This window comes from Vulpes vulpes, chromosome 6, assembly GCF_048418805.1.
Source record: "Vulpes vulpes isolate BD-2025 chromosome 6, VulVul3, whole genome shotgun sequence".
Taxonomy (NCBI): Eukaryota; Metazoa; Chordata; class Mammalia; order Carnivora; family Canidae; genus Vulpes; species Vulpes vulpes.
Genome location: NC_132785.1, coordinates 128,404,170 through 128,420,546, shown reverse-complemented (window position 1 = coordinate 128,420,546; position 16,377 = coordinate 128,404,170). Strand labels below are relative to the sequence as shown.

The 16,377-nt window shown below is 41.9% G+C and overlaps 1 protein-coding gene across 2 annotated transcripts in view; it reads right to left on the bottom strand.

Annotated features, from left to right (window-relative positions):
- The window catches only part of TECPR2 (tectonin beta-propeller repeat containing 2), a 103,333-nt gene that overhangs the window by 68,955 nt on the left and 18,001 nt on the right, over positions 1–16,377 (bottom strand). For both annotated transcript variants that reach the window (XM_026012625.2, XM_026012627.2), the window contains exons 3-5: positions 4,499–4,627; positions 3,972–4,103; positions 157–314 (exon numbers count right to left, since the gene is read on the bottom strand). In XM_026012625.2, the coding sequence (XP_025868410.1) occupies positions 157–314; positions 3,972–4,103; positions 4,499–4,627 (419 nt within the window). The remainder of the gene's footprint in view (positions 1–156; positions 315–3,971; positions 4,104–4,498; positions 4,628–16,377) is intronic.

The following is a 16,377-nucleotide window of genomic DNA, read 5'->3' as shown; positions in this document are numbered from 1 at the left end:
TGTCTGATGCTGGGACAAGGTGCCCTGGCCAGGTTAGGGACCCACTGGGAAACTCCAGGCTTAGAGCTACAGAGGGCTTGCACATGGCAAACAGGAAACCTAGAAAAACTTAAAACCTCTCTGTAACCACCACCCTGGGGTACTTGTGACCTTTACCTTTTCCTTGGTTGTGTTCCAATTTGCTTGACAGACTTTTCTTCTGTGTAAAAAAGCAGGCTTCTCTGTAGTGTAGACACAAGCAGCACTTTCTGGCTATAATCCAGTTGCACAATTGAGGATGGCTCTTCCAAAACCAAATGGGAGTTACAGACACCCTGTGAGAGAGTCCAGTTAAACCCAACTCAACGTGGAGTTAAAGTAACCCGCCTTCCTCTATGACTGGGAAGCATCCTTTTTTATTTGTATTTGGGTCAGTTTACACCTTAAAACATATGCTGTTAATTCTTATCAGATTCAATATCAGCCCACGGTGATGAACTTATTTCGAAAAGTTCTTATTACCAAGAAAACAATGTTAACATCTATCTCAGGCTACATCAAGTTTGGCAAGAAACATTAAAAAATTCTGTATAATTTCCCTTAAAATGTCTCAGTAGAGAGTTCGAAGAAGAGTCCATAAAGATCTAAGCAGAATTATGTTACACTGTATTGTTTATTCTAATAGAACACAATGGGACTTTTATAAAATTACTGTGACAACTATCACCTGAGGTCACATTACACTCTTCCCCCACAAAGAGTTCAAAGCAATTCTGGGGACATTATATTCTTGCCAAGTGAAAGGGTCAGAACAAACAGAAGAAAGGAATTGAAATAGTATTAAATATACTGAAGAACAAAGGTAAACTCTAGAAGGCATTTTACTGCTAGCACAAACTCTTATTTCTTGGTGTCAAAAATCTGCTTCTACAAGTGACTCTTCCCTTGACTGAATTTAATTGTTTAAGAAATACTGACGCACTGTCACAGACTTTTGGCAGTTGTAGGGCGGCGATCAGATTCACTGGTAAAATCTACATACAGTAAAATTCACGCTTTTTAGGTATACACATCTATAGATTTTGACAAAGGCACACAGTTATACAACCACCAACACAATGAAAATAGAGAAATTCTCATTACCCTCAAACACCAAGCACTTTTAAAACAGATTTCCCTCCCACATTTGTAGTTACGTAAACTCTAGCTTTTCAGTTTTTGACTTAGCTTACAATGAACTTAAATTTATTGTATGAATTTTGCAAAAACACTCATCCTCCCATATCTTTTTTTTTTTTTTTTTTTTTTTGCAAATCTCTGTACTTGTATCTTTTAAAAAACCTATCAGAACCTCAATAAAGCTGAGGAAAAAGTTATCAGCATGCTAAGGACACTGTTTTCTGCACACAGCTTTCTCTCCACTTCCTGAAATGCGGACTCACAAGCAGTGCTCTCCTGGTGCTGCCCGCAGGCCTGAGCAGAAGAAAGGTACATACAACACAGGGACTCCTGATAACCCCAATGCTTTCTCAAACTATAGTCTGCAGTCTTTTCCAAAGAGTCTGCAAGGCCAAATGTCTTTTCATTATAATACCAGGTTGCATCTACCTTTTCCACTGAGCTGACATTTGCACTGACACAAAAGCCACAGTGGGCAGAGCAATGCATTGAACCTCAATAATCATCATGGTGCCCTCTACCATCACACACTCATGGCAAAAATGTGTGTTTCAATAAAGACTGTCTCTGATGCAGAAAAATCTCAATTTCATTAAATCCTGGCTCTTGGGTACACACAGTTTTGAATTTTCTGTGATAAAATGGGACATGCACATGGTTCTTCTGCTGCATACTGAGGTACTCTGGGTCTCTCAAGGAAAAGCCCCTGTTTGACCATTAGAGCTATGAGCTCAACCAGCTGCTTCCCCCCCCCCCCAATACCATTTTTACTTGACATACGATAATTATAAAGCGTGGGTATTTGGCAGACATTTTCTCAGATGGAACAAAGTGACCTTGCCACTTCAGTGAAAACAAGTAATAGCATTTCTTGCTGATAATAAATTTCAAGTTTTGGGGATGCCTGGGTGGCTCAGCAGTTGAGCGTCTGCCTTTGGCTCAGGGCGTGATTCTGGAGTTGTGGGATTGAGTCCCACATTGGGTTCCCTGCAGGGAGCTTGCTTCTCCCTCTGCCTGTGTCTCTGCCTTCTCTCTGTGTCTCTCATGAATAAATAAATAAAATCTTTAAAAAAGAATAAATAAGTAAATAAATTTCAAGTTTTCCAATGAGGATTCAAATTGAAAACTTGTATCAATTCCTGTGAATTTGGGGAACTCTCAGTAGCTAAAGACTTTTCTGATCAGAATGATGGTGATATTAAAAATTAACAAAGATGCGTTCTTTGATATTATATAATTAAATGCATCAACATTTGAAAAGATCTGCATCACTCAGTAGATCAGTGTTTTCCAAGTGATCAACACGTGAAATCATGCATGGATCAAGGAGCCAATCAAAGTGCAAGACAGACCACTGGATTTTACTGTAACAATACAAAAAAAATCCATCCATATGGTTTCAGCTTCCCAGGTACCACTCACCTTTAAAAAAAACAAAACACCATCCGTCAGTTGGGGGATAAGATTAATGAAGAATATCCACAATTCTCTACAAAGGCTATTACAGTATTTGCCCCATTTCCAACTACAGGTCTGTGAGAGGCCAGATCTTCTTTATATACTCCAACCAAACCAATGTATCAGTTTATGCAAAATGCAGCCATCCTCCATCAAGCCAGCCATTAAAGAAATTTGTAAAAATGTAAAGCAATGTCCTTTTCACTTGTTTTGAAAATAGTTACTTTCATAAAAATGTTACTTTAACTGTTACTAATAACAGTTTTATTTCAAAATACCATTAATAAATATTAAATTTAAATTTCTCCATTTTAATTTCCAACATGCGCACTTATACATAACCTATACAAACGGAAGCTCCATGGGGTCCTCCTTTTAAGAGTGTAGAGGGGTCCTGAAAACCAAAAGCTTTGAGAACTAGTGCTAGAGCTAACTTGTAATAGTCCAGTCGTGGATTGGAGGGACTAAAAGCCATTCGGCTGGTAATTGCTGAGTTCCTACTATCCATGAGGAATGAAGGCTACAAATAAGAAAATGAAAAGCTCATGCCACTAAGGTGTTCAGTCCAGCTGGACAGATATGATCAAATGAAACACAGGCTCACACAGAGCCACACGTGAAGTGGAAAAGGCATGGACTTTGGGGCAGAACCTCGGCCTGAAGTTGAGCTCTGCTTGTGGTGTCTCCTTATGACCCGGCTAGTGACTGGGCCACTGAGCCTTGGGTTCTTCATCTACTGATGGGGGATGAGCACCCATGGCTCAGGGTACTGGGGTGCTACCAAACCTCCTCTGCACACTCCCTCCCACAGGGCAAGCTCTCCACCCCCTGAAAGCACTGAACTCTGTTCACAGTTATTTTTTTTTTAAAGATTTTATTTATTTATTCATGAGAGACATAGAGAGAGAGAGGCAGAGACACAGGCAGAGGGAGAAGCAGGCTCCATGCAGGGAGCCTGACATGGGACTCGATCCTGGGTCTCCAGGATCCCACCCTGGGCTGAAGGCGGTGCTAAACCGCTGAGCCACTAGGGCTGCCCTCTGTCCACAGTTATGATTATGAAAGGCTTCACATGGCTCCTACAAACCCTTCAAGGAGAGGAGTGACAATGGCTTCTGTTTGAAGGGGCAGCAGGAGAATGAACACTGTGAAGGAAGGGGCCAGTGCAGAGGCCAACCCTTTAGTCACCAAAGTAGAAGCTTAGAAACATTAGAGAAATCCTTGAGGGAAAATGTTACAAATAATAATGAGATTATAAAGGGACAATGATTGAGAATACAAAAGGACTGACTAAAATGTATGGATATAATTTCTCCAAATAAAGAAGGCCAAAATATTTCTGGAAATAATCTTACCTGGTCTAGATCCAGAGAAGAATAGACAATTTTCCCTTTGTCATCTCCAGAGAACAATTTCATTCCATTGGGGCTCCAAGCCAGAGCGGTTATGCTATTTTTGTGAATACCGGTGACATCAAATCTCCGAAGCTGGGAATAAATGGTAAACATGCGCACAAGGAAAGAAACATTGGACACTGTGAGACGGGGCTCTGTGGGCAAGGGGGTACACAATCCCTCCTACTCATGGAGGAGCTTGTTTTCCCAACCTTGTTTCCTAGGCAAAATGCTAGAAGGTTCCCTCTGGCTATTTATCTTTAAAACTAACAAAGGACAGCCAGAGAAAATTAGGCAAAATCTAAATTGCCCAAATGTGCTTTCTGCCAAGTGTCCTACCAAGAACAGAAATGTTATCTGGTTTATAAAGAGCACAGGGTGAAGCTTTTTCTGAGCATGTATTTTCCAGGCATATAAGGATTTCTCATTTGAAAATCCAGGAAGAATTTGCCAAGAAGTTAAGAAATGCCGAAGCAACTAGTACTTACTTGTTTATTTCTCCCTGGCAGCGAGGATACAAGCTGAAAGACAGCAACCCTCCCAGAGGCAGTGCCTGCAGCCACTAGGTCATCGAAGCAGCTCAGCAGCTTCACCACTGTGATGGGTTCTGTTTTCCCCTAAAAGAACAAACATCCATGACAAACGGACCTGTAATCAGGCTAGCTTCCAAAATGTAACCATTACCCATGGAGGTGGAAGCTTCATCAGGCTGCAGCCTCTACAGAGTCCTGGTTGAAAATGTATACATACAGAAAAATAATTACATCTGTTAGAACCCTCCTTTTTCTCTGTAGGTCTTTAATCTTTGAAATGACAAAATAACACATTTCTAACTCGGGAAATGCTGATCAATCAAGTGTAAATATTTTCAAAAAAAAAAAAATCAAGTGTAAATATTCTGAGCTCTTATTGAGAGTACTAAAGAGCTTGGAGAAGTATTTCCTTCCCCCAGAACAGGAGTCTGGAGTAAGAAGAGCTATCCCAGGTCCACGCTCTGCTTTCTTCTCTCTCAATGTGGACAAGCCATTTAATTACTGTAGTCCACGGTGTGCCTGCCACACAGGCTTGCAGGGAGGATCAAGCTCTATCCGAAAGCACTTTGTAAATGGATTCCTTCTTAGATCAGTAATCAAATTAAATTCTAAACACTAACTCAGGCTTAATACATTGGTTTATTTAAAAAAAAAAAAAAAAGCACATGTACAGGGGGCACTTGGGTGGCTTAGTCAGTTAGGCGTGTGTTTTCAGTTCGGGTCATGATCTCAGGTCCTGGGATCAGCTCTGAGTTGAGAGCAGAGAGCCTGCTTCTTCCTCTCCTGGCCCCCTGCTTATTCGTTCATTCTCCCTCTCTTTCTCTCCCCCGCTCGCTCTCTCTCAAAAAAATAAAATCTTAAAAAAAAAGAAAAGCACATGCACAAGCATTGCACACAGATATTCAGGCTTCCAGCCCATTAAGTGGAACCATTCATTCAGAAAAATTACACAACCATTTGACCTTGCTAAGACATATAGCAAATCTCCAATAAACTACTTTGATCCCTACATTTTGATGCAGTAATTTAGATGGTAATCAATCTGTCAAGTGTAGAAGCATACCCTCCACATTCAGGATACTGAGTCAGCTGCTATGGTGATATAAACTAAAGTAGGTCGCAGTCCCGCCCTCTTAAAGCTGAGCCATGGCAGAGAGCCACGCACATGAAAAGCCGCCTACAGCCAGCGGGGGTGGTGATGACTGCACTCACTTTCATCTGGTACATTACAGCTTTCAGGGTATTCTCATGGGCTATAAATATATCTGGTGAGAGATCGTGATGGAAGGTAAAGGATTTGGATCTTAAGCTACAGGAAGGCAAAGGGGGAGCCCTGAAAGATTCCTGACTTTTCCTGTGTACCCATCAGAGGTATTTCTGATAAGCCCAATCAGGTGCAGCACAGAAGGAGGTCTTCCCACAGCCAGGAGCTTCTGTGGCAGTTCAGGTTGGAGCTAGTATGTGCCTAGACCAGAGAAGCAGCAAACTGAATGAGCACAAAGGCAGTAAACCCTGATGGAGAAGGAAAAGTCTGTCAAGACCTGGTTGGCATGATGACAGCATGATGACGAGGCAAGGAGCACAGCAACTCCCTTTACTGAGTGCCCCCTGCCCGCAGACAACTTGTTAAGCACTTCACATGCATTATTTCCTTGATTCCTCAAACAACCATGAGGGTAGGTGCTGGGGTGTCCTCATTTTACAAAGGTAAAGTGGTTTGTCTAAGGACACATAGCTGGAGGAGTCAAGAGTTAGGATTCACACCCAAGTATGGCTCTCTCCAGAAGCCCTGTCCTGCCTTGCTGCTCTATGCACCCTCTGAGGGTGAATCTGCAGGCCCTGTAGATAGATGGAAGGCTTGGCAGGCTTGGGGAGAGGAAGGAGAATAAAAGAACTTTATCATCTGTGGAGTGGGAAACACAAGTGATAGGTCCTTGAGCAGAATCCACTGGTGCTGCTCCGAGGAAAGGCAGTGTCCGAGGAAAGGTACATGTCTTAGACACAGGTAGTCTTGACATGGCAGCAGGATATTGAAGATAATAGCATCCTGGGAATTTGTAATTATAAAAACTGCCACCACATCAGGAATCAAAAATCTCTTATTGGAGATCTTGCCATGTAATAACACGAATTCAAAATGGTTGTGTAATTTTTCTGAAGATATGGTTTCAAAATACAAATCATCACTCAGATGGGCTGAAAGCCTGAATATCCATGTGCAGTGCTTATACACAAGCTTTTTACTAGATCAATATTTTAAGTTAATATTTATTATGGTCATTAATAAATGTTATGGTTCTTGACTTAAGAACCAAAATGTCCCAAGAATCAGATTATCAATACTTAGCTTCCAATAGAAACAAAATATGAGGCTTCAATTTCCCACAGTATAAGTCTAGCTATTTTGGAAAATGTTCCTTTCTGAACACCTAGAACTGCTGAGTAAGTTACATAAGATATCCTTCTTAAAAAAAAAAAAAAAAGATTTTATTTATCTGAGAGAGAGAGAGAACACGAGTAGGGGGAAGGGCAGAGAGAGAAGGAGAAAGAAAATCCCAACCAGACTCCACACTGACATGGGGCTCCCTGACATGGGGCTCGATCTCACAACCCCAAGATCATGACATGAGCCAAAACCAAGAGTCAGATGCTTAACTGACTGAGCCACCCAAGTGCCCCCATAAAACATCCTTTTAAATGCATAGCTAATCTCCAGGAAGTTTTGGGCAAACCCAAAGAGAATATTGTCAAACAAGAAGAGAAGCCAAACCTGAAGCTATGGGACACCCCAGGCCTACCTGGTCACTACCAGGAGCCTTGGTTTCCTAAGCTGAGCAGAGCTAATGAGGACGAGGCTTCAGGCCAGATGAGATGGGAAGCTGAACTGATACCTGCTGCAAAGTCTCTGTAGAACCCCTGAAAATCTAACCCTGAATGAAAGTATAAATCTAACCCTGAGTGAAAGTATAAACTAGGGAAAAATCAACTTGCTGGCAAACGGAGTGGACAAGGAACTCTGTCTTCTCTCAAACATCAACTGGAGTGAATAAAAAATAATGTTCCCCAAGAATCTTTTCTTTTTTTTTTTAAAGATTTACTTATTTATTTATTTATTTATTCATGAGAGACACACAGAGAGAGAGGCAGTGACACAAGCAGAGGGAGAAGCAGGCTCCACACAGGGAGCCCAACGTGGGACTCGATTCCAGGTCTCCAGGACCACGCCCTGGGCTGAAGGCGGCGCTAAACCACTGAGCTACCGGGCCACCCAAGAATCTGTCATCCTAAGCCTGCCCTATTCAGCATCAGAGTTTGAATGTCTTTTCCTTTTTTACTCAAAAGGAACTCCATGCCAGGCAGTTGATTTGAAGTGCTTCTGTGTTAACAGCACTCTAAGGGGCCCAGCAGAGTGAGTATAAACCCTATCTGGGGGACACAGTCTTGACCCAGGTTCCTCAGCATTCACACATATTAGGACCAGCCATGGAGCTCCCAATTAGAGACTATAGGGAAAAAGGGCTCATGAAGAAGAATCAACTAAAAAAAACAATAATAGAATTGGACAGCCCTTTGCCCCCATCCAAGTACTGCATTTAGATCGAAGAGACCCAAACATAAAAGAAATATGCTTAAAATTATTAAAATATATAAAAGGAAATTAAAAATAGTAAGCCACTATCAGAAATGAAAAAGAGTCAAAAGAATTTAAAATCTTAGTGGTGATTAAATACCAGATGAGTCACAGCTAAAAGAAAAAAAATTTTTTTAAGATTTTATTTATTCATGGGAGACACAGAGAAAAAGACAGAGACATAGGCAGAGGAAGAAACAGGCTCCCTGTGGGGAGCCCAATGCAGGACTCAATCTCAGGACCTTGGGATCATGACCTGAGCCAAAGGCAGATGCTTAACCACTGAGCCACCAAGTACCTGAAAGAAAATTATCAAACTAGATGATAGATCAGTACAACAAAGATAGAGGAAAAGATAAAAATATGAAAGAGCAGAATCCTAGAGGACAGAGGATGAAGGTCCAATCTACATCTAATTGGGACAACTAGAAGAAAAGCAGAAAAACAGAAGGCAATATCTTCAGAGAATAAGGGCTAGAAGTTGCCCAGAACTGATGAAACACTCATCTCCTCAGGAGTATAAGCCTTGAAAAAAGATTAATGAAAATAAATACACATATACACAATATGTCATGAAACAGTAAAACCTCAAAGACCATGAGAAGATATTAATATGTTAGATAAAATGGTAAATGACCAGATATGAATAATTATTAATAACCAAATTTCTTGGGGCACCTGGCTGGCTTAGTTGGCAGAGTGTATGACTCTTGATCTCAGGGTTGTGAATTTGAGCCCCACGTTGGGTAGAGATTACATGAAATCTTCAACACTGGGGATCCCTATGTGGCTCAGTGGTTTAGCGCTGCCTTCAGCTCGGGACCTGATCCTGGAGACCTGGGATCGAGTTCCACAGCAGGCTCCCTGCATGGAGTCTGCTTCTCCCTCTGCCTGTGTCTCTGCCTCTCTCTCTCTCATGAATAAATAAATAAAATCTTGAAAATAAAATAAAATTTTCAACGAAACAATACTTCTCAACAGAAACAATAAAGTCCAGAAGACAATGGAAAATCATCTTCAAAATGCTGAGAGAAGGGATCCCTGGGTGGCTCAGTGGTTTAGTGTCTGCCTTCGGCCCAGGGCCTGATCCTGGAGTCTGCGGATCGAGTCCCACGTCAGGCTTCTTTATGGAGCCTGCTTCTCACTCTGTCTGTGCCTCTGGCTCTCTCTCTCTCTCTCTCTCTCTCTCTCTCTCTCTCTGTCTCTCTCTGTGTCTATCATGAATAAATAAATAACATCTTTAAAAAAGTGCTGAGAGAAAAACTGTTAGCTTTGCATATATGCCTGTCTAAACAACTTAGAGACAGAGACGTTGAAACAAAAAAATCAAGAATACAAGACACTTACATTTATGATGAGAAAGAACAGAGACATCATAAGAAAACTATAGACCAATACCTCTCATGAATATAGATACAAAAGACCATAATAAAATATTACTAAAATGAATATATAAGATTTTTTAAAAGGACACTACATCATGACAGATGGGGTTTAGAAGTAATGCACAGATTAATAATCAAACTCAATACATATGCCATATTAACAGAATAAATAAGAATAAAGAAGAAAATCATGTTACCACTTCAACAGATTTAGAATAAGTATTTAAGAAACTTCAATATTAATTCACGATAGAAACTCTCAGAAAACTAGAAACACAAATAAGTGTTTAATAAAATAAAAAGCATCCATGAGGAATCTGAAGCAAGTGAGTGTATATGCCAAAGCAGAGATGTCCATTCTCATGGTGGATATTATCCTGGAGGTCCTAGCCAGCGCAGTAAATCAAGTAGAAAATTGAAAGGTGAACACATTGGAAAAGATGAAGTAAAAAGCTTTCTTCACAGGGAGAAGTGATTACCTATGTAGAAAGCACCAAGAAATCTATAAAACAGGATATAAGTGAAATATACATAAATCAGTTGTATTTCTATATGCCAGCAACAAAAAAATCTGAAAGGAAAATAAATTGTTGTACAGTTCTTTTTTTTTTAAAGATTTTATTTATTTATTCATGAGCGATACAGAGAGAGAGAGAGGCAGACACACAGGCAAAGGGAGAAGCAGGTTCCACACAAGGAGCCCAATGTGGGACTCGATCCTGGGTCTCTAGGATCACACCCCAGGCTGAAGGCGGTGCTAAACCACTGGGCCACCGGGGCTGCCCCTGTTGTATAGTTCTTATATCATTTGTAAAGTGACATACTATTACTTGAGGGTAGATGGAGATAAGTTAAAGGACACGTTGTAAATAAACTACAGAAAAATAAAACAGGTAGGGCCTAAACGCCATATGGGACATAAAATAAAAATATGAAAAAATAATTAGTCCAAAAGACTGTAGTAAAAGAAAAAAAAAAAAAAAAACAAGATGTAAAGAATAGGTGGAGTAAGTAAAAAACACTTACCAAGATGGTAGGCTTAACTAATGGTTCTCAAACAGGGATGATTTTGTACCCCACCCTACCCAAGACATCTGACAATATCTGGAGATTGTTGCAACTTGGCTGATACTATTGCCATCGAGGAGGTAGAAAGCAGGGGTGCTGTTCATCATCCTACAATACATAGGACAGCATCTCCTGACCAAAATGTCAACTGCGTCATGCTGAGAAACTGTGACTTAAACCCAGCCACATCAGTAACTACATTCAAAACAAATGGCCTTAATATACCAAACAGAAGGTAGAGATTGTCGGGGTGCCTGGCTAGCTCAGTCAGTAGAGCACGCAACTCTTGATCCTGGGGTCACAAGTTCAAGCCCCATACTGGTTATAGAGTTTACTTTAAAAAAAAAAAAAAAAAAAGGTAGAGATTGTCAAACTGAGTAAAACAGACCTGACCTTAGGTTATCTTCAAAAAATGCACTTTAGATATAAAGGCACAGATAAACTAAAGGTAAGAATGGAAAAAGATATTAACATGAAAACTGTGATTATAAGAAAGTAGGAGAATCTACATTGACACCAGACAAAGTAGAGAAAGAATATTACCAGAAATAAGACATTTTATAGTGATAAAAGGATCTATTCAACAAGACATAACAATCCTAAATGTGTAAGTACCTAATAATAGAATTTTAAAATGCATGAAACATACTCTCCAAGGAAGGAAGGAAGGAAGGAAGGAAGGAAGGAAGGAAGGAAGGAAGGAAGAGGGGGCGCCTGGGTGGCTCAGTCAGTTAAGCATCTGACTCTGATTTCGGCTCAGGTCATGACCTCAGAGTCAAGAGACTGAGCCCTGCATCATGTGCTCGGTGTGGAGCCTGCTTAGGATTCTTTCACTCCCTCTCACTCTCTCTAAAAAAAAATAATAATAAAATGCATGAAACAACACAACAATATGAACATATTTAATACCACTGAACCATACATGAAAAAAATGGAAAAATTGTAAATTTTATGTTCTATATATTTTACAATTTAAAAAGATATATAAAGCAGAAGGGATCCCTGGGTGGTTCAGCAGTTTAGCACCTGCCTTCAGCCCGGGGCATGATCCCAGGGTCCTGAGATCAAGTCCCACATCAGGCTCCCTGCATGGGGCCTGCTTCTCCCTCTGCCTGTGTCTCTGCCTCTCTCTCTCTCTGTGTGTGTCTCTAATGAATAAATAAAATCTTTTAAAAAGAAAAAATATATATACAAAGCAGAAAGGCACAGAACTGAAATGAGAAAAAATACACAATTTCTGTTGATGGATTCAAGCCTCCTCTCACAGTAATGGACAGAAGTAGGCTCCAGGAGTCCTGGAAGGCTGAACTACACTGTTGCATTAGTTTGTGTCCACCAAAAAACAGGACGTGATGGTGGAAGTAGACACTGAGGCATTTGTTTGGGGAAACATCTGTGAGGGAAAGGGGGCAACACTGGAAGAGGCAGGAAGGACTGTCAGCTCACAGAGCAGGTCTGCAACCCGAGATGGAGAAAGGGAAGGAAGGAGGGTTGCACAGGCTAATCTCCAACTGCAGAGCAGTTTCAGAAAGCTGTGGTCAAGCTGACAACATCCCCAGCCAAAGTCACTTGTCAGAGGAGTTGCCAGTCTCACAGGAGTTAAGTGTGTCTGGGGTCCCACTGTGCCCTGTCCCAGGCTGCTCCCAGCCAGCGGGAAGGGTGGTGGGTTCAGAGCTCCTCAGTTACACCCCCCACAGAGGAGAGAGTCCTTGAGATTAGGGTATTGCCAAGTGCCACAAAGAATAAAGACATATACAACGATTCTATGCTCTTTAAGGCGATGAAATAGTTGGTTTCTTTTTTATGACTGGATCAGGATACATAAAACCTCTTTTAGAACATTCAAGGTGTAAAACCACCATTCATCTTCTTTAGCAGTATTTCTATTTAGTAACGCCAATCCTTCATGTAAGACATTATTTCAAAGTGGGATTTTTTTTACTGCACTAGCTGCATTAAAATGCCTATCTATGGGGATCCCTGGGTGGCGCAGCGGTTTGGCGCCTGCCTTTGGCCCAGGGCGCGATCCTGGGGACCCGGGATCGAGTCCCACATCGGGCTCCCGGTGCATGGAGCCTGCTTCTCCCTCTGCCTATGTCTCTGCCTCTCTCTCTCTCTCTCTCTCTGTGACTATCATAAGTAAATAAATAAAAAATTAAAAAAAATAAAATAAAATAAAAAAAAATAAAATGCCTATCTAGCACAGTTTTCCCCCGTAAGTCTGCAGAGGCAGGCCTTAGTAACATCGAGTAGCATATTTATAAGCATTGCTAGTTTCAAACAAGATGCACACAAAGATCAAACACTTCAGAGTCTACTATGGCCTCACCGTGCTTGTTGTGATGGACACACACAACGGTGCTACTTTCAGGGGCTCTTATGGTCTAGGGAAAGGAAAAGACCTACCAACAAACACAGGAGCCGAGCACTGCTGGCACTAACGTGTGTACAGGTGGCTCAGAGGAAGGATGTGGTCAGGTGTCTGGGGCAAGGGGAGGGGCGGTGGTGGCACGTGTCCTTGTACACCACGGTGCACAGACATGCCTAACGCACGGACTCAAACAGGAGAATTATCATGTGAACGGTCTGGCCTTCAACCTTCCTCACCCACCCAGAAACTCAATTTTTTCAGGGTCCTGTTGCCATGTTTAGTGCCCAGGGAGGCTGTCCTGTGATCATCTAATGCATAAGAAGTTAAAGTTTAAGCCAAGAAGGCAATTCATTATTTTATACTGAACTAACAATCCTATAAACCAGAATGCTCATGTAAGTATGACCTGAACATTCCTCCCCTACTGGCTGCACACAGACAGCAATTTCAGTGAAGGGTTGCCTGGTAGCACAGAGCAATTTCTGATCAACCCACTGTGAGCATGAGGGCCAGCCACGCTGAAGAGATCAGAGCTCTCAAAGGGAGCCCCCTCCCCCTGCGCCGCCCTGCCCCAGCTATAAATGTAATTTGGCCTGATTTTTCCCAAGTTACACAGCGGACTACACACTCTCTTCCTTCTGTCACATCCTCTTTCTTTTTGATATGGGGACAATTCAGTCTCATTCTGGCCTGGGGACTGCTCTTCTGTCTCTCTAAGGCGACTCCGTCCATCTCAGATCTCATCTATTGTGTGTTTGGCTCTAACATTTCCTTCATTTTCAACCTGGTAGGGAGCACGTCTTGTTGCCCTGTGGCAACTTAATCTTCTCCAATGGAAACCTAATAATAAAAAAATTTAAGGAAAAAAAAAGATTGATCTGAAAGAAGCCAGTAATGATTTTCTGGACAAACATTTTACCATTAGGACAGCATTCAGCCAACCTCCTTAGGCTCCTTGGCAGGCAGCTTTCCCTTTATACACAAGACAAAACTGCATGAAGGGAAAGTGTTCTTTGTGAGCAAGCTCATGGGAACTGTGAAGTCTGACAAGGCTTTCTTTATGAGCTTCTTTTGATTTGCCACAGCTTAACCTTTAGTAGAAACTGCTAGCATATCAAATAGCTAATAGATTAGAAACACTTAGAAATATTTAAGAAGACTCAGTAGGATATGAATTCATTAAATTCCTAAGAATTGTTTCACTTTTATCCTTCTTTTACTAACAAAGAACCATGGTTTAAAGTTTAAATATTGTTATTGTATGTAATGTAATTGTTTAATTATCTAAAAGTTAAACAAAAGCACTGCTTTTCTGGAATAGTTTCCTTAACTCCATAGGACAAATTAGAGTAGGGAACATCCACTGGATTTGAAGGAAGTCCCTGGGGCCTGGGACTCTACCACTACAGAGAGATCTCAGAGAGAGATAGAAGGCAGATTCCCTACAGAGGAAACAATGAGACAGCAAGCAGAAGTCTCAGCAGTTGAGATGCTGGTACAATGCATTTAAAGTGCTAAGATGAGGGCACCTGCATAGTTCAGGTGGCTCAGTGTCTGCCTTTGGCTCGGGTCATGGTTCTGAAGTCCCAGGATCAAGCCCCGCATCAGGCTCCCTGCTCAGTGGGGAGTCTGCCCCTGCGTCCCCCTCTGGCCCTGCCTCCTGCTCGTGCCCTCCCCTTCTCTATCACTCTCTCAAATAAATAACATCTTAAAAAAATAAAAAATAAATAAATAAAGCACAGGATGCCCGAGTGGCTCAGCAGTTGAGCGCCTGCCTTCAGCTCGGGGCATGATCCTGGGATCGAGTCCCACGTGGGGCTCCCTGCATGGAGCCTGCTTCTCCCTCTGCCTGTGTCTCTGCCTCTGTGTGTGTGTGTGTGTGTGTCTCTCATGAATAAATAAATAAATAATCTTTAAAAAAATAAAAATAAAGCGCTAAGACAAAAGAAGCATATGAAATGAGGGAGGTATCAAGTTTCAGTTTTCCCCCAGATACTCATATCTAAATGTCCCACATCATTTCCTAAAAAACTCTGTAATATCACCTTTGCAAAAACTCAAGTATTTATGAGTTATGTGTATGTGGATTTTCTGGTTTCTGTATTCTGTCTCCTTATCTATTCTTGTGCTAATAACCACATTCAGCTTAATTACTGAAGGTTTATAAATCTTGCTAACCCAGTAGAGCAACTTCTCCCACCTTGTTCTTTTTTCCATCAGTATCTTCACTCTTCTTGACTCATTACAATTGCAAATATAATTTTAAAATACCATTAGCCAATGAACTGAAACAATCTGCGCTGAGCAGCACACCAGTGAAACCCTGTACTGTAATGCTATGGACAATGGCAGAATTTAGATCACGGGATCCTAACCGACGGGCCTAAGCGTTCCTCCCACAGGGAATGACAAGGGAAGCCATGAGGCAAATGTACTTTTGGCCGATGTGGTGAGGCAAAAACTCTCAACTCTGCAACACTTTACAAAATATACCAGGTGAAAGTCAATGAAACATTCATCCATTCTGAAGCACAAGTTTTCTTTTTTTTAAGATTATTTATTTATTTATTTGACAGAGAGAAGGAGCGTGCGCACACAAGTAGGCCAAGCGACAGGCAGAAGGAGAGGGAGAAGTAGATTCCTCGCTGAGCAGGGAACCCGACGGACATGGGGCTCCATCCCAGGACCCCGGGATCATGACCTGAACCAAAGGCAAACTCCCAACCGACTGAGCCCCCCAGGCACCCCCTGAAGCATGAATTTTCTAACTGGAAGACACTGCAGCCATGTTCCTGAGCTTAGGCCTCTCCTTCCCTCTGCCTGGAGTACTCTACCCCCGAGGTTCCCAGCATGCATGCTGCTCACTGTCTTCAGGTCTCTGTTCAGCTCCAGCTCAGGGAGCCCTCCCCTGAACTTCCTATTTAAAACTGTAGGGGGATCCCTGGGTGGCTCAGGGGATTAGCGCCTGCCTTCTGCCCCGGGCATGATCCTGGAGTCCTGGGATCAAGTCCCACATCGGGCTTCCTTCATGGAGCCTGTTTCTCTCTCTGCCTCTCTCTCTCTCTCTCTCTCTGTGTGTCTCAAGAATAAATAAGTAAAATCTTAAAAAAAAAACAAAAACAAAAACAACTGTAACCACTCCTGCTGGCACTGCTCACCCTCTTCTCTGGTTTGTTTTCCCTTAGACTTCTCCCTTCTTGTTTGTCTGTGTGTTGATGTCTCTTCCTCATTTTTCTGGCTCCCCTTTAGACTCTAAGCTCCCTGAGGGCAAGGACCTTGGCCGTCATAGTCTACACTGCCTCTCCAGGACCTAAAATGGGCCCAGCACATAGAAAGCACTGGATACTTATTGAATGAATTCATGGAGATAACAAGTATG